At 36.8% G+C, this 19,235-nt stretch overlaps 2 protein-coding genes across 2 annotated transcripts in view; both read left to right on the top strand.

Moving 5' to 3' along the window:
• cachd1 (cache domain containing 1) overlaps positions 1–6,737 on the top strand; it is a 73,840-nt gene extending 67,103 nt beyond the window's left edge. The window contains exons 25-27 of the mRNA XM_082135997.1: positions 558–635; positions 2,421–2,522; positions 5,294–6,737. Coding sequence (XP_081992123.1) covers positions 558–635; positions 2,421–2,522; positions 5,294–5,541 — 428 coding nt within the window. The 3' untranslated portion in view covers positions 5,542–6,737. The remainder of the gene's footprint in view (positions 1–557; positions 636–2,420; positions 2,523–5,293) is intronic.
• A 7,234-nt stretch (positions 6,738–13,971) lies between these two features.
• Positions 13,972–19,235, top strand: part of raver2 (ribonucleoprotein, PTB-binding 2) — a 73,252-nt gene continuing 67,988 nt past the window's right edge. The window contains exon 1 of the mRNA XM_082136027.1: positions 13,972–14,242. Coding sequence (XP_081992153.1) covers positions 13,991–14,242 — 252 coding nt within the window. The 5' untranslated portion in view covers positions 13,972–13,990. The remainder of the gene's footprint in view (positions 14,243–19,235) is intronic.

Consider the following 19,235-nt stretch of genomic DNA (forward strand, 5'->3'; position numbering starts at 1 on the left):
ACAAAGAGTCTGGTGATGTCCGCCTGAAAAGAAAATTCGTTTTAAAGGCAGAGCAAGTAAAACTCACTTTAATGAGGGACAATCATTGAGTGCACTTCCTTTTAAAGTGTGCTACTCCCTGTGCTAATGAGATACTAAAGCATAGCTGACCGCTAAAAGGACCTTAGAAGGATATAAAAGTAATTTAAAGAGTTTAATTCCCTCTTCCCTTGCAGTTGCTCCCTAATGCTCCCAATTCCGCCTCTATATGTGCACGACTAGGATTCATAACTTTTGGTCTGATGCAGTTTAAACCGGGTTTTTATTTGCAGTTACATGAACTGTCTGAGAGAGTCTACTTTTTTGTAATTGAATAGACTATAATGTTATATTCCCTTGAATTGGCTCCCTTCAGTTTTGTAATATCTGATTGGCATTTGTGGGCTTTTTTTTTTTTTTTTTGGTTCTGTGGACCAAAAGAGAAGAGAAAGGTATATTACATCAAATGTGTTCAGGGTTGCTTCATCTTTCTAATCTTCTTCTCTGCCTGTCTTGTCTCCCTCTCTCTATTTCATCAGAAATGTCTGTGCGGATGTCCAACCTGGACAACGAGCGAGACGACCGTGATGAAGACAGTCATGAAGACAGAGGAATAAGTAAGACACCCGCCTGCCTGTCTGGCACAGATGCACACAAATGAGCACAGACAACACATTCATGCCCATTTTTCAAGTAATTACACTGAGGGTTTTTATGTACATCAAATCTGCAGTATTATACTTACCATTAATGCTGTTTTTCACTGATTCAGTGCATTAGACACCAAATGAATGATAATCCTTGAATTCTTTGTGTATGGTGTGCTGTTTTAGTCTCCTAGAGCAAAAAGCGAGCATTCATGCTCACAATGGTTCTGTGTCATTCTTGTTTGATAATTGCCTCAAACAGCCATGTGGGTTAGTCTGATGTAGTAATTGGTCTCATCTTTAGTGATAATACGATAATGTGTTCCTGATCGTCTTTCTTGTTCTGTTGCACATTCTGTAATCAGAATCTTTTTCAATACCATCTGATTTACATCACAGAGTTGTTTTAATTCGATTTTGTGCTATGCAAGAACTGTGAGAAATGTATATTATGAAACATTATGCATAACTGTAAGAAATCTAAATGAATGAGTAACAGTTAGTATGGATATAATCCTGATTATCAGTGGAAAGAATTGGAAATGAGGAAAAAGTTGTACTAATGCTCATGCTATCGCCTGAAAGGGTATTTCCAATGGAAGTCTATAGGGCAACCATTTTAAGCGCATAACTGTCAGTGCATTTATTTTATTGGAGTTTTGTTTTACAAACAGATTGAGGTCAAAATTATTGGTCATACTTTAGTTAATGATCCAATTCTCACTATTAACTAACTATTAACTACGGCTTCTGCCTCAAACTCTTAATTACTGCTTATTAATTGTTAGTACGATAGTTGTTAAGTTTAGGAATTGGGTTGGATTAAGGGATGTAGAATATGGTCATGCAAAATAAGGCATTAATACTGTATGTGCTTTATAAGTACTAATAAACAGCCAATATCCTAGTAATATGCATGCTAATAAGCAACTAGTGAATTATGAGAATTGGACCCTAAACTAAAGTGTTACCAAATTATTTTCTGTGGTAATCAACATTACGCCAAAAAGGGTGTAGATTGAGTTTAACTTTAGGAAATAAATCAAAAAAGATTCCCTTAAGTTGAAGGAAACAACAAGTTTTCTGAACTCTGACTCAAAGAATGTTTGTGCATATGCAGAATTAGTTCATTAAAACAGAAAATATGGTAACATTTTACAAAACAGTTCAATTTGTTGTAAAGACATCTTGAACAAACAACAATTAATGGCACTTAATAACCTTGAGTTGGTCATTTTAAAATATAATGTTGTTCATTGTTATATTGTGTTAGTTTATTATACATTAATATTAATTTGTACAGCTTGAAAAATAACAGATTAATAAATGCACAAATGTATCATTGGTCATTAGTTCATGTTGCGTAATGCTTTAATTAATGATAAAAACATTGTTAGTGTTACCCAAACAATTTATAATGATACAATTTTGTATTAATTACCAACCTGACCTGAATTAAACATCCATTATGCATGAACCTGAACCAAAACCAGGCAGTTTGACTGGTACTTTAACATACAGTGCACATAATATACACACAGTGGTGTGATATGGTGCTTTGGGAGTCTGAGTTAGACATCTTTTTGAGTTTTTCCTCATTGTTTACTGAGTTCATCCTCAGTATAACCTTTTATATGAGAAATATCTACAAGTGTGTTATTGCCTTTTAAATTTCCTGTACTCTTGCTGGTCAGCCTCAGACCCAAGTGCTTCATTCTTATATGACCGTTTGGCTCTTTTTTTCTCTCTCTACAGTCAGTAACACTCGATTTATTGCTGCTGTTATTGAGAGGCACACACACAGTCCAGAACGACGGCGGAGATACTGGGGCCGGTCAGGGACAGAAAGTGACCACGGTAAGCATACGTGTGTGTGTGTGTGTGTGTGTGTGTGTGTGTGTGTGTCTGTGCACTTTTCCCTTAAACTCTAAAGGAAAAAATATATTTGTAGGTTTGAAAAGATCCTTTTGAAACAAGGGTCATAAGAAAAATTTAAAAGCATCACCATCAAATTTCTCACCTGAAAATATATTGTGAGTTTTATTATTGAAATAAAGCAAAGCCTACCCCAGGAGCTCAGTGTATGCTTGTGTTCAGCATCCATTTCATTGGCGGCTCCAGGCTTGGGTTACACAGAGTCTACAGTGCATGCTAAATCTGCCGCTCCTCAGGGATGAGGCTTTCTGGAGATCATTGTGTAACCAGCAAGAGGAGAAAGGGCAGCCCTATTCCACAAGGAGAGGTGCAATGAAAAAAAAACGGAGGAAGAAAGACGGCAAAGTAGGTAGATTGAGAGATGCGAGAACAGTTAGAGGTGGCAAAGACCAAGTACAGAAGTTTCTTCCCTGTATTTTTATTTGGCTGGGTTAAAGGTCGCCTCCCACCGCCTGCTCAGTCATCCAGCTTAAGGGGTTGTTTTAAAGCAATATCGATTTGGCTTTTGAGTGTGTATGCGGGAACACAGCGCTGAAGCTTTTTCCTGTGCGCTCTGACTCATTACCGCTCCACCAACACAGAGTTTTCGCCAGGAGCAACGTAGATATACGAGTTCTCGCTGTAGAACGGGGTTTAAAGAATTTCTCTAAACAGAGATGTGTTTACTGCCAGGAAGATGCTTTTTAGTACTTGTTTGAGTGTTTGGCTTTTTGATATGTTTAGGGAAATATCCTGATCTAGAATCAGTCTCCCTGCTGTTTCATTCTCACTGCAGAGTTTTCAAAGCTGATTCCAGATCCGCTCATGCAAACATTGATCAAAGTCAGGATCATAAGAGGTTTTTGACCTTTCTTTTCACCTCCGATCCTGTTTCAAATGTCAAATGCGGCTGGACGTTTGGCCACTTGACAGCAGGACAAGTCTTTTTTTGTGCTCTTTGTACTTTACCGTCATTTAATTCAGGGCGTGCTGTGACATTATTACACAAGTTTCCTACACAAGTTTTTGTAGCCATTGCCAGATTCTTTCCCACCATACATTTAGTTGCCAGAAAATGTCTAATCTGTCATTTTCTTCTTTGTATCGTTTGCATTGTTGTCTAAACAGAAACTGTAGCAGTTTGACAGAGGAAAATGGATTTGGGTAGTTGACAAATAACATTGACATTGAGCTTGTTTTTTCAACATCAAGATTTAAGTTAAAATTAAAACATCAAGTTTCTAATCACATTTTATTTATTTGTATATAGTAATATTCAATATAGTCTCTCAAGTTTGTATATTTAAAACTGCCTGTGTAATAATAGGTGTAGTAGGAAGTAGGCATCAGGATATTGTTCCTCAATGCAAAACTGCCTCTTTGGACTACTGCCATTACTCTGCACCACAACTTCATAAATGTTATAATCATTTCTGCTACTGTATCAATGCATTTATATAATATAGCTGTTTTTATAATTATAATATTGCATTGCACTAGTTAAAAAATTTTTTGTACCCCTGATCCAATATATGTATTGTTCATAGTGTTTGTGTAGTTACTGTTATTAGTGGCCAAAATTAATGTCCAGAGGAGATTTGTGTCTTCAATGAACCTACAAGTTTTAATATTTTATATTTTTAAAGTTTAAATATGAGGGAAGAGCATTTATTTATCTGACAAATTTGTTTGGCAAAAAAAATGATCAACTACAGCTACAGGTTTTATTTTACTATCCAAAAACAAAAGGCACACAGGAAAAAGCATACATTGACAAGAACATAATCAGTTATTATTATTTTGTTGGTTCTCCCTTGTTTTTGCATGTTCATAATTTCTTTGTATGACAGCCAAATTTATGTCCGCACAATTTGACATGTTTCATTGCGTTATCACAAATAAAACAATTGACTCCAAGCTCAACTATGAAATATGCTTACAAAATCTTTAACAAAGTTGTAATCATTTATAAATATCACAAATGTCATGACTTTTGGCCACTTCTGTGTATATATATATATATATATATATATATATATATATATTATGATAATGTTCAAAAGTTATGGGTCAGTAAGATCACTTTTTTTTTTTTAAGACACATTAATGCTCTATTTGGCAAAAATGCCAAAGACAAATAAAAAAATATTGATTGATAAAAAATGGTGTTCTTTTGAAATTCTTTTCAACTATATAAGATAATAATAAGAAATGTTTCTTGAGCAGCATATTAGAATTATTTCTGAAGGATCATGTGACACTGAAGACTGGAGTAATGATGCTGAAAATTCAGCTTTGCCATCACAGAAATAAATTATATTTTAAAATGTGTTAAAACAGAAACAGTTATTGTAAATTGTAATAATATTATACAATATTGCTGTTTTAAAAAAATGACATGTCAGATTTGAATTACTGTTTTTTGTGTAATTCTCATGGGAAAAAAAGATTATGTTGGTTTTTCCGTGTGGAGACTATGAGATTAGAATGGATTATGATTCATTAAGATGATTAGTTTAACGAGGGACTAAAGTGCTCATGATTTCGATCCGCAGTTTCTACAGAAGTCTCCGTTTTAAATTTCTCTTCTAACTGCTGCTTTAGAGATACAAAAAGCTGTTAGCTAAACTAGTAGAACATTTTAGATTCAAAGTTAATTTATACTGTAGCTTCTGGAAAATATTGATTGTGATTCCATATGTATTTATATGTAGGTTATAGCACCATGAGCCCTCAGGAGGACAGCGAGAACCCGCCCGGCAACAACGATCCTCTATCGGCGGGTGTTGATGTGGGCAATCACGACGAGGACCTTGACCTGGACACTCCTCCGCAGACAGCCGCTCTTCTCAGCCATAAGTTCCATCCCTATCGGCACCCCCACACGCACCACCCCCTGCACTTGCACACGCACCATCTCCAGGCGGCCGTCACCGTGCACAGCGTGGACGCCGAGTGCTGATCCGGCCCACCCTTGACCCCAAACAACCCGCCAACCCTGCCTTTTAATGCCACTGATATCTGCATCCACCACCCCGAACATCAGCCAGCCCTCCAGTCAGGCCCTGCATCCTCCAAAAACAGGAGAGAACCTGAACTCCCAGCTCTCCCTGGGCATCCACTGCTGGTGGTCAGAGGTGTTTTGTGCTTAGTGACCATGGGGGGGGGTGAACATTTGACCCTCCCTCATTAGGGGAGTGGATTTGGCAGGTGCATACGATACAAAGCTCCTTGTTTTTTTTCTGTTTTTTTTTCTATTTTTCCAAGAAACAATGAAGATGAAAGGATTATTTTTCTACTATTTATTTAACAGGAGTGGAGATGGAGATAAATGAATGGGGAGAAAAGAGAAATTGACTGACTGAATTTGTCAGCTTTCTACTTGGCCTGTGGAGCCCATTTTAGAACCCGGCTCTGGGTTTTTTTGTCCTCGTTTTGACTGCGTAGCAGCCTTGAAGGATTCGATTCATGGCACATTTGAGTCTCACACATGCCATGAGAATTTCTTGTGGGGAGAGAAAACAAAGCATTTCAAGGAACAATAGACATGAATGCCTGTGCTGCACATCAAGGAGACGTGAAAAAGTGTTGTATTCTGATGAGCTGTCACTCTGGTGTGTTTGTTTTTTGACGGTATGACATGATGGTGAATTTCAAGACACTGTGCAATGTGACCAAGGTGTTCTGGGCCACAAACCCAGTGCAGGATATTTGAAATTTTTTAAAAGATGACTGGGAGAGAGACTATGCTCAGTCCTGCTACTGTGTGTGTGAAAGCTCTTGTCGTGTTTCTGTCTGCCTGATTATTTTACATTTGGTGTACGAGAGAGAAAGGAGTGTGCATGTGTTGGTGCTTGTGTACGTATTTGTGTGTGAATGCGATGGATGTGTGATACCACAGATGGATCGTCTCCATTAATGTTGTCGATTGTTTTTTAAGTCATTAGTCAGTATTGATGGAATGCCATGATATTTTTCAGATCCTTCTAAACCCATGTGCACTTTTACTCAACTGCCTGTCTACTGATATGTAGACATTGTGCTCCTATGGTTTTAGAGGGATTGTGTCTATTGTTTTCAGAATGAAATGATATACCATGTATATACATCTAAAATTTAACAAAGTAGCTATAAATGTGTCATACACTACAAATCTTTTATCCTCGTCGGAAGTGTTTTATTTTGTCAGTGTTTATTGAGTTGGGTTCATGAGAGCTGAGTTTTTCTGCATATGCTCTTAAATCGCATTGAGATTTGGGTGAGGGAAATAGCTATAATGAATAGTTTATGATTTTAATGTATCTGTGACGAGTCAAAATGATCAAAACAACTTTTCTCATATGATACAGAAGTCTGGTATTAGTTCTATCCAGTCATGTCCCTGTGAAATTTCAAACTCAATCTGTTACAGTGACAGTTTTAATCAAGTATACCTTAGAGACTGCTGAATCATATCTATGAATCATATTTTATGTGCTTAAAGGTTCAGTCCGTGTGCAGCTATCATTTCTATTTGGTCATATAACACTCAAAGATGATATTCAGATATATTGCAGGGTTAAAGTGATAAACTGTTTTACTTTGAATGTCGCTGCGATCAATCTGGTCATTATATGGTATCTGCTGTGATTCCAAAATAAGTGATGATAATGCAAAATTTGGCATTTGTGTTTATATGCAGTTCTGCATTTAGCATCATATGAAAAGATCCCATATTAGCTTTATTAAAATGTTTTACAGAGCAAGCAAGTAACTTCATTTTCAGTCAGCTCATAATTCAATCACCCCAGGAGGATTGTGGGCTAGTTGTCACTTTTTACTCCAGTGAATAGGGTGGGGTTACTGAATATATCAATTTCTGTGTAGGCACGTCTTAAAGTCTTGGCTACAAAAAAACCTTTTAAATGTTATTGGCAAGGAAAAAATATTCAGCTGATTAAACACATTGATTTTTGCACATTATATAAGGTAAGGGGAAATCTTTTCTCATAAATTAAAATTAATGTTTTGAGCTAGTCTTAAACCAACATACATTTGTGTAACTGGACTTTTGACCTTATAGTTACTGAGAAGTATCCCAAGTGTTAGCTGCCCTGTTTGACCCGATGTCCTCTAAATATTATTACTCAATTAACAGTTATAAACATTACATCTTTCTAATGGAAAAGCATTTGCATTCAAGTGCACCACTATTTCTCTATAGTGTATTTCTTTTCAGTATATCCATTATAACCCACATTATAACATTGTAAAAAAAGATTTGATATGAAAAGACATGACTGCATACAGTGAATTGTCTGTGTAAATGATGCAAAACAGTGGGCTTTACAGGGAAGGATTAACATAGGAGTCTGCTCCATTATTACGTCATCAGCCCATTTCTGACCTATACAGTTTTTGGTGCACATGCATAACGGGCAAATAAGGTCATGTGAAGTGCAGGGCATTCCTCGCGCGCTGCCTGGGATTTGCTTACAAGGTCATAAAAGACACAGCGTTACAGCACCGTTGATCCTTGGTGGATAATTTTAACCCAAACGTCAGTTGCGAGCATACAGTGAGGTTGGAATAAAAGTGGAGCACTTCTGTTAAATTGAGTCCAAGGGGGACAGCATCATTTTTTTCGTGAATCGGTTATTTGGAACAGTGTGTTTCAAAGCACTTTTAAAGAAACCATTCATATACACTTTGCATCCTCACATCTTGTTTTTTAACGTGAGGATGCAAAGTCATCACGTGTCTCCCGGCGTGGTATATTTTGCTGCGTTCACACCATGTTGTGATGATCTACTCAGAGCTGTTCACGTTCTCAGACTAGGAATTATTTGTTTCTAGCAAATGAATCTGTAGCGGTCATGTGTACAAGTCGGAGCTCTCAGAGAATTCCAAGTTTACAAGTTGTAGGCCTAATTCAGTTCTACGAGGATGCAAGCGTTTTTTACAAGTTGTAACCTCATAATTATGAAAATTACGACTAGTGTTGCGTGTTATGCATTACTAAGTATTTAATTACTGTAATTTAATTACTTTTCCCTTGAATAAGTAAGGGATTACTCTTAATTTTTCTGTAATTTAATTACTGTAACTTTTGGTGTAATTGCATTAAATACTGTATTAACCATAGTATAAAATAATAGTGGAGTTAAGATCAAAATTGAACGTCTATAAAATGTGTTTTTAATGTAACCATACTTTGGTCAGTTCAAGAATAATTTATGCAATTTTATATTATTTATTTGAAAGAATTAAAAGAGCAGTTTCAGGTCTATCCTTGTATTGTTCAACTGGTTGAGGTTGATATGGGATTTAGAAAGTAATTGGTAACAACAAGTAATGCAATACCTTTTAGAGAGAGTAGTAGGCTACAGTAATCTAAATACACTGTTGATAATGTAATTAGTTGCTAGAAATTAATAACTTTTTTAGAGTAACTTACCCAACACTTGAATGAATGAATGAATGAATGAAGCATTTATATAGCGCTTTCATATGTACTACTGTACACCCAAAGCGCTTTACAATCATATCAGGGGATCTCTCCTCAACCACCACCAGTGTGCAGCATCCACTTGGATGATGCGACGGCAGCCACAGTACAACGGCGCCAGTGCGCTCACCACACACCAGCTATAGGTGGAGAGTGGAGAGAGAGTGATGGAGCCAATTCAATGGAAGGGGATTATTAGGAGGCCATGATTGGTAAGGGCCAATGGGTGGAATGTGGCCAGGACACCGGGGTTACATCCCTACTCTTTACGAGAAGTGCCATGGGATTTTTAATGACCACAGAGAGTCAGGACCTCGGTTTTACGTCTCATCCGAAGGACGGATAATTTATACGACTAATTTATACGACACTTATACGATATGGTGTGTGAATTCACCTTTACATACCCTAAAAATGTTCCAATATGCCATTTAAACATTTTTCCTATTAATTTGTATCAGCAAGATTGTTTCTTGTGTTCAGTTTATTTATTTGGACTGCAAAAAAACAAACAAAAAGTATTTAGAGTAATTTGCATAACTATTTACATAATTACATTACGGATAAAAGGGGTTTTACATGTTAAATACATAATGCTATAGCCTATTAACTCAACCCCCAGTCAAATCCTCAGTACAGTCAATGCGTTTACAATTATTCAGTTAATTAGTTGTCGGCTCATTACCAGTCGGGTTCACTCGGACCGATTCAGACCGATTCGTCGACTAAATGTTTTAGACCCATAGACTGTAAAAAGTTTAGACCCATTTAATGAACCGGTTCAACGGATTCATTGAAAAGAATCCGACTCGAAGGATTCGAATTAGTTAGTCGAAGCTTTAAAGAAAGCCAGTTAGCCTACTCAAGTTGCTCCAGCAGCATCTTCTCAAAATGCTTCTCTCATTCTGTCATTACCGCGAGGCAAACGTAATATATCCTGTGAGATGTGCAAACTGTTCACTTTAATTACTTATTGTTCTCTCACTTTACAGTGACACTCAAAATGTATTGTGAAATCAGACAGTCGCGCATAAATAAAAAAATCGCCCGTGGATTCGCGCTGCTTGAGACCAACACACACACACACACACACACACACACACACACACACACACACACACACGACTCGGATACCGCCGCCCACGCACACTATACGCATTAAACACAGCTCGCGGTGAGGAGTTGAAGGTTCCCATCACCCCTTTTCATAAACACACGCGCGTCCCAGATGCGCGATCTGCCCGCTCCAACACTCGCTCGAGCGCCCACGCACTACTTTTCTGAGCCATTGAAATATTCTGGTCTTCTCTTTCACTCCCACTCAGAGACGAGCTGAATCACTGCTTCAATTCATGCTCAGGTAATTCAGATGAACTCGTATATGTTAGGGTCTTTCTGAAACTTCCCAGCCTTAGTGATGGTGGAAAATCACCCGTGTGCACTGTGCAATGATGGAATCATTAATCCGCGCACTGCAATATGAACTGACAATTGTATTTATCAAGCATTGCAGTGGCGGTTTATTTGGAAATGGGCTATATATTTCCGTGTGCTTTAAACCGCAACGTCCTAAATTGCACATGTAATTTCACGCTAAATAAAACTGTTTAAATTGTCATTTGAATAGCTCTCGTGTTGAAAAAAACAAACAAAAAAACATCTAGGATCAGAGCAATGTGCTAGCCTATCCTCATTCTTAAAGAGTCAAGCGCACGGGTCTGTAAATATTGTTGATGTGGGATGTGTAGCTGCTGAAACTGAAAGCGTTCATTCAGGGACATTATAAGGACTCCTGTGATGGAGTCTGCCAGGAGATGGCATTTAGCACACCCACGAGAAATGGCATAAGTCATTCATTCCACACCAGACCCAGTGTATAATGAGTCAAAAGATCTGTCAGGCATGCATGATTTTCTGCAGGCATGCCTTCAGATGTTTTTGCCATATATAAGCTCTCCATGCATACACACTAAATGATTTTTGAGCTATAAATGTCATCTTGTCCAGTTTATTTATTCTTTCATCCAACAGTTCAATAAACAATAAGTGGTAACACTTTATTTTACAGTGTCCTTGTTACATATGTTATATATACTTACAGTAGTATTAACAGTTAATTATGCATAATTACATGCAACTAACCCTCAACCAAACCCTAATCCAACCCTAACTCTATAGTAAGTAGGCTACATGCACTTAATTAATATTACTCAATACTTAAATATATATTTACACTGTAACAATGACACCGTAAAATAAAGTGTAACCCACTAAGTTAATACTGAATAACTTACATTTTTTGAAATATTATTGGCAGTTACAATGTTTGCTCCATCAAAGAAAAATAGTTCCAAATGAAAACGCATCTCTGAGCAACACAGCAGTGGTGGTTCATTCCTGAGTTATTCTGTATTTTTGAACAAAATTGGTTGAGTGAATGATTCAATAATGATAGTCACTTGTCAATAATTGCCGCTATTGGACAGAATTTTGGAAACATGAAAACAGTGAAGTGATACAAACACAAAAATTGAACCGCACTCTAGAAATGCCAATGAAATTTTCTGTCAAAATAAGCTAGCCTGAGCTTTAACCCAGCAAGCAATAGCGGTCATTTCACCGTCTAGGACTAGGTTAACAATTAGACCCGATATAGTCTGGCTATGAGTAACCCACTTCTAGCCAAAATAACCTTGAATTTGGTGATTTTTTTTTTTTTTTACCGAAATAACTAGTGAGATGTATAATACTCCATCATGTAAGCAAAGTCAACAGTGATTACAAGGTGTTTGTTTCCATTTCTCATGTTTATGCGTAGCCTGTGCGTCTATTCATGGGCTATAGTTAGAAGTCTATTAAATTTTCACTGACAGCCCACATTTTTGTGACTTAAACCCGTTGTGATATCTGTGAGGGGAAACCCTTAGCACTTACTCGAAAATGTCAATCGCATGAATTCCAATTGAAATAACAATAACCAATTGAAGACATGCACAACTCAGGGTAGAACGTTACGGGTTGCCATCTCGTAATTACGGTTACGACGTGCCGTGAACGCAGAATAAGCCTATACTTTTATTAACCTAAGTCAGTGTTACAAATGGGCTCTTATTGTAAAGTGTTACCATTTCATATAAATTCAAACAGTCATGCTTAAAGATGGCCATTTATAAATATCTACACAAAGGCTGTAGCACTGATATTAGATGCATATTGTATGTAATGTCTACTCAAACTTTATTTGATTCTATTTTAGAGCACTTGATAATTCTATCAAATGAAAATATGTATTACACAATGAAAAAAGAACTGAAATCAAATGCGTTTCTGATTTGTTATGTTTCTCATGTCAATAGCTTTAAATATGCAACAAAAAAGCGAACAAATAGACAAACTAATGTAAACATTGTGACATTAAACATTTGGGCCAGACTTATGTGTATTTTTGTCACATTGTTTTAACCGCTTGAGGTACTAATGTTAGCATCCTCTCAGCCTCGACGGAAAACATACTGCTGTTCTTTTTCTACTAATGCAGCATCAAGTCAACAAATTAATTACTTTATAATGATATGAAACATATGAAGGTTACTGTTTACATACCATTTTGTTGTCTATGTTTTAAATCCGTTGCTGAAGTGTTCGCACATCCCCGCATGTCAAAACAAACTCCACGAGGCATCAGTGATAGTTTTTATTTCGCCTCTAGAGGCCGCTCTCGTACTGTGTAATGACAGCGGACCCTTCTCAGCCGCTCTAGCAACTGACGCAACCTGGAAAAACTATCGGTATGAATTTTTGCCTATAACGATTGTTCCAGCAATCAGTTATCGGTGCAGATTAATCGGCAAAACCAATCAATCGGTCAACCTCGTGGCCTTACGGAACGCACTAATGATGTGTAATGTCTGCACAAGCAGGGTGTGCAAGGTATGGAAATACGTAGGCTATGTTGAAAGGCAGGTAGGACATCCTATCATTGCGTTCGGACAGAATGCAATGATTGGACGAACATTTTGGGTTCCTGAGACTTCCACAGAAATATATATATATATATATATATATTTTTTTTTTTTATATTTAGACCACTTCTACTATTGATGCTATCGGGATGTGAAGAAAGAAAAAATCTCCTACCTTTAAAGTTGGCATGAAACAAGTTGCGCTAGGCTTTTCGTATTGTGATGTAGCCTATAGCCTATCCAAATGCAGCAGCTTCTCTAACGAGAAAAAATTATAATAATTTTGTCCATGGGGAACTGATTGGATCCTTAAATCATTGTCATTTTCTAATGTGATCTCATATGATTGACAGGTTGTCCCGCCCTCACGACGAAAAACACCTCATCAGAGAAGAGAAGGGGTAGGCCTACTCCTTGCAAGTAGGAGGGGAAGGGGGCACATAATTTTTTTTAAATAATGATTTACATGGATAAATAATTTATAATAAATATTGCATTCCATAAAAAAGAAAAGTCAATTTTGATTTCATAGTGACTTTAACTGCATGTGCTTTAAAAATTATTCGCATAAATAAATAAATACTAGGTTTATTTAAATATTAATAATGTTTTTAATATTTGTTAATAACACTAGGTATATCTGCACACTAGAACTATATTGTTTTATTACATCATTATCATAGACCGTGTTACTGTTTTATTTTTATTTTTTTACTTGCTATCGTATGACATTGTTCTTTACAGAATAATCGTTTATTTATTTATTTTAAAATACTGTCATGGTAATAAGGGAAGAAAGAAACTGACAGTCAGAATGTGTTTAGTTTTCCATCGGTGGAGGTCGCCAGCTGTACTGTGTCGGGACTCATCCTCACTTACTTTCTATCTAGAGTGGTTTGACTCAAAGCACAGACGCCCACCTATCCGCTCTCTCCGACTCACTTTCCACCGAGCGCTTCAAAATGGCGGCAGCTTCATCCATCCAGCCGCCGAGCGTGCACGGGATACAGCGGGAAAACTCACCTCACCCGGAGTCCGACAGCCCCGCGAGCCGACAGGAAGAGGACGCAGCATCCGAGGGGATCACCATCCTTAGAGATCTACCTGAACTTGATCCCGAGGAGATCGAGAAACGGCTGGAGAAAACTCGCAGAGAGCTGAGCAACAGGAGGAAGATCCTTATTAAGAACCTGCCACAGGATACAACTAACCAGGTAAAGAGATTTACATAGGCTACATCAGCCTGACAAGTGAAAGTTCCACTGCTCACTAGTTCATGAGAAAAAGAAACACATTTCCAAGGGCTCTTAGTATTAAGTATGTTTGTCAAGATACATGTAACAGCTTTTATTATTTCACGTGGTTACGTTAACTTACACCTAACGTATATAAACAGACAGTTTAGCACAGCACGTATGATGTATATTTTTCAGCCAAAATAAATAAAATTGCAAACACAAATAAGTTCCTAGAAAGTTAAATAAACAAATGTTAGTTTGAAATACGGATATTTGGCATCAAATTAACGGCTGAGTAAACGCAAAGAGTTCCGTTTAAGTGACCTTGAAAGATGAATGAATAGAAAAGTGCTGAAACTTTTACGTTTATCATCGGAAGAGCTGTAGTATAACTGCTTGCGCGCAACCCAAAACGTTATTTGCCTTAAAATAACTAAATGTATATTGTGAACCACCACTGAAGTGAAACGAAAACACAAAAGCGTAAAATATGCAGTAAAATAACAGCCCGACGGCACCTTTTGATGAACGCGCCGCGCGCTCCGTCTGTATAGCCGCCGAGTTCCGCTGAAAACGAGCTGCTCACCGTCCTATCTGGTTCAGTTTTAAATCAATCTTTTTGTTTTATGTAGCCTACCCCTACAACATAACAAATACGACTAAAACACTCATTAACATTTAACTAATTCCGTGTAACTGTTAATATAGCCTACTGGACTTATTTCGAAATAAATTCCGTATGTTAACACTCATACAGTAACGAATTTCATTTGAATGAGCCATAATGGTTTTTCTTTTAGGTTTTGTCAAATTATTCCTATTGATTTGCTGATATACTGATGTCGTTCCTTTTTAAAACGGTTATGATATTTACATATGACTTGTTTACTTAATGAAGGAAGCATGCAGCAGCTTTTATTAATTTGCCTGGTTGTGGTTAGACGTTGTCTTGAGGCATGTTTGCTCATGGAGACAGACAGACTGACTGAGATCCGGCTGAGGGCGTTCAGGCAGGGAGAACAGCACAGCGGTGAGCTGAACTCGAGTGGGAGATTTTCATATACAAGGAGCTGAGGTAGCTGCTGCCGATGGCATTTCCTACAGAGTTTCCCCCACATTATTAATGTCAGTAAACATGTCGGATACCTGGCTCCTTGAGGGAGGTGTAATATTTCCCCAGCTTCAGGAGGAGATGAATGCAGTTAATATCCAATTGTTAGTATCTCCTGAACAGATGCCGCCGCACTGTACGTCTGCTCTTCAACGGTGCTTAACACATGCAGTTTCATATTAGGTTGTCATGATGAATATCTCATGCAAAAAGCTGGGGTTTTTTTAATAGGTTGATTGGGACACTTTTTCCAAGTCATCTCAATGGCAAAAAGTGTCCCAATCATCCTGAATTCACCCTATGATTAATTGTTTTGATATACTATTGTATATTATTTCACATAGCATATACTGCATTGTGTATTACAAGCACCTATAACCTTAGACAGCACGACAGTGAGTAACAGTTTGGGGAAAAGTGTCAGGTGCACACCACCGCTGTGATCGGGTCACAGAGTAGCGGCTTATCACTAAGAACACATGTCAGGCAAAGCAGCTCTCTCTCTCTCTCTGTCTGTCTGTGTCCCTCATTCATACATACACAATCACTCCGCTCCTTATACTGAATAATTTAGGAGCTGGTCGGTCACAGGTTGGGGCAGTATAAATGTCAGAAATCATGTTGATTGGCTCTTTGTCAGGTGACATCTTTGTGCTTCATATTTTGGGTGATCTCACCCCCTCCCCACGGTTGAGCTCTGTCCACTCTTCCACAGGTTTGTTGTTGGTTTGTCAGGAGCAGATGTTCAGCACTGGAGGATGGAGGTGCATGTTCTCACAACAATTAACGAAAAAACTAACAGATAAAATGAAAATGAAAACATTGAAATTATTTGTATATATGCATATACAGTATATGTACAAGTTTTTGAGTCACCTTTTGAATATGTTTTTTGACAAACTATTACATTTATTTATTTATTTATTACAGTGGTATTTTATATCAAGAGACTATTTATTAATATTGTGAATACATTTTTTTCTTTTTTTCTTTTTTTACTTAAAAAAAGGTCTATATTTTTAGTGGTTTTTTTCAGTTTTAATTAATTTAGTGCATCAAGTTAAACTAAATGAAAATGAGAAATATTGCCTATTTTCAGTTAACATTTATTTTAATTCAAATATTTTTTGTTTTATGTTTTAGTTAACTATAACCCTGAGTTATATGTGAAACAAATGAATAATAATTGAAATAATAATTTACTGTCCCCAAGCTGTCTTCTGTCAGTTTTTGAACGTAATCCTTGAAACCAGTAGGTCTTTATCACCTACCCCTAAATAAAAATAGATTTCAAATCTGCCAAAAATTGAGGAAATATGTAGTCTTATATGTTTAGAATTGCTAAGGGATCAGATTCAGCAGTGTTGTTACATAAGAACCTCCAAACATGGAAAATACATGTACTTGATGATACTTTGTTTTTTGTAGAGTTATAAGCCAAGTATGCCACTTGAAATCACATGAAATCATTAAAAATGCCTTCAGTGTGTAGGCGGTTAACAGTGACAGTGAACAGAGAGCTTAAATATCACTTATTTAAAGCCTGAATGATAGGGATCAGTATCGGCCGATTGCGATGACAAAAATCGATATTTGGAATCCTGATCGAAGCATTCCTACTGTTTACCTAGTGTTGCTCGCTAGAATAAATTGTTTCCTTTCCCCTTCCCTCTGAAGATTAGTTTTTGACTGGTTTAAATTTCTCTCTGTTCTGTCCTGACCTCTCATCACCTTGGCTGTTGAATCGGGTCACCATAAGACAAAGCAAGCTCTGCATCTGATAAGAGTTTTCATGTCTCACCCCACTATCTGGCTTTCCTGTGTGCAAAAACCTTTAAATTTCATCATGCATACTCTGTTTAGTAGGAGACCGCAGCCTGACCAAACTCAGACTAAAATATAGTGAAAGTTGTTAAACTCATCTAAAATGCTATGAAAGTGAAACAATGAAAATCTCAGACAATTAAATCCAGTTTGACAGTTGTTCTGCTGTCCATTATGAACAGTTTATTGAAAAACATAGAATAAATTAAATTATTTTACATATTAATTAAGGTCATAGACATAGTAAATAAAACAACTAAGAAATTTACAGTACCATAATGAGTATGTTGTGGAAATGTTAAATGCTGCATGACATTTATGATTAAATATAATTACTAGGAGTCAGACTAAATGTACTGTACATGGAAACTAGATGTTTTTCATAATTAATTCCTGAGGTATTGCACACAATCCTGTTAGTTTTCCATCCATGTTTGACATTGCCTGGAGCCGGGCTAGTATAAAAGCTTGTCCTACCTAGCAACAGTAACCAAGGGGGTGAAGTTTAGTGAAAGATTATCTCATTGAGTGACAATAACAAATTTGTTCTGCACATTGCAGATTGAAAATGAAAAACTACCATATTTAAAAGTGTGTGTTGTGAAATAGTAGTTAGCAGCTTTCATCAATGTCACAGACCTACAACACATTCAGAAAAAAAATACCCATCTCATCGTGGCCATGTCTTCTCGTTCAGTACAAAAATTATACAGAAGTGAGCATATTTAAACTCTCACTGATAAATTCCTCTCTCTTTTAGTTTTAACTTCCCTCTTTTAGTTTTAAATCCTCTTGTTAATGCAGACCGTCTTTCAGCATGAACTGTGCTTCATTGGTGAACATGCGCAGGGACATTAATCAAGGGCAGTAACCTCCATTCGTTCTGTTAGCTTTCAACCGTCCCAGATGTTTAGTTGAATCATAGCAGGCCGATGCTGGTCCTGACATTGTGATCCATTTCTAATGGTATCCGGATGCTTACTCAGGCTTTCTGGCCATTTATGGGCCATTACAATGCATGTGTTAAGAGAAAGCCATAACTGAGGCAGACTTCATTGTGTGGAAAGTGTCTTGTTGACTCTGTCTGGGGGGAGAGGGAGGGAATGCATTGCTCTTTGAAATGGCAAAGAAAGTGAATTAGACTAAATGTTCTTCCATTTACCAAAGTAGTACTTTACAGAATTTGAAGCTGAAAAAAAAGGTAGTTTATACGTACTGTAGATTAGATTAGATTAGATGTGTGCTGTCTACTCAATTTCAATTGGTTTTCAGACATATCGAAGGCGATGAATATATCAACAGATATGAGTAGTATTCAAGTAAATTCAAATACTCATATTACTTCTCATATTAGTCTAGTTCTCTTCTCATTTACTCACAATCATGTTACTTTCTTCTGTGGAACACAAAAAGAGAAGTTTTGAAGAATATCCAAGCTGTTATTGTCTGTACAGTGAAATGGATTGATCTGGGGCTGGGCCTGTCAACCTCCTGAAAGATAAAAAAAATAAACAAAACCATAAAAGTATAATTAAAGGGTTAGTTCACCCCAAAATGAACATTCTGTCATCATTTACTCACCCTCATGTCTTTCCAAACCCTTAGAACATTAATTAATCTTCAAATGACAATATTTTTTAATGAAACCTGAGAGTTCTGTCATGTAAACAACACTCTGAGGATTCAAAAAGGTCAAAACTTTTTAAATGTAATATAGGAATCAAGTGGTTTAACCCAGTCTTCTGAAGAGACACGATTGTAGGGCTGTCACTAACGATTATTTAGATAATTGATTATTATCAATAATTGATTATTTTGACGATTAATCGAGTAATCTGATATTGTTTGTGGTAGTAAAAATAGACCCGAGCCTTTAAAATGACTTAAAAAAACATATATAACAATGGGGCAATAATATTTGGTTCAAATAAAGTATCAAAAACAAGTAGGCCTAAACATATGGTTTTATAGAACTGTTTTATAGAGCTGTTAAAATACAATATATAAACAATCATCTTATGTACATTATGTATT

This window comes from Leuciscus leuciscus, assembly GCF_965113295.1.
Source record: "Leuciscus leuciscus genome assembly, chromosome: 14".
Classification (NCBI taxonomy): Eukaryota; Metazoa; Chordata; class Actinopteri; order Cypriniformes; family Leuciscidae; genus Leuciscus; species Leuciscus leuciscus.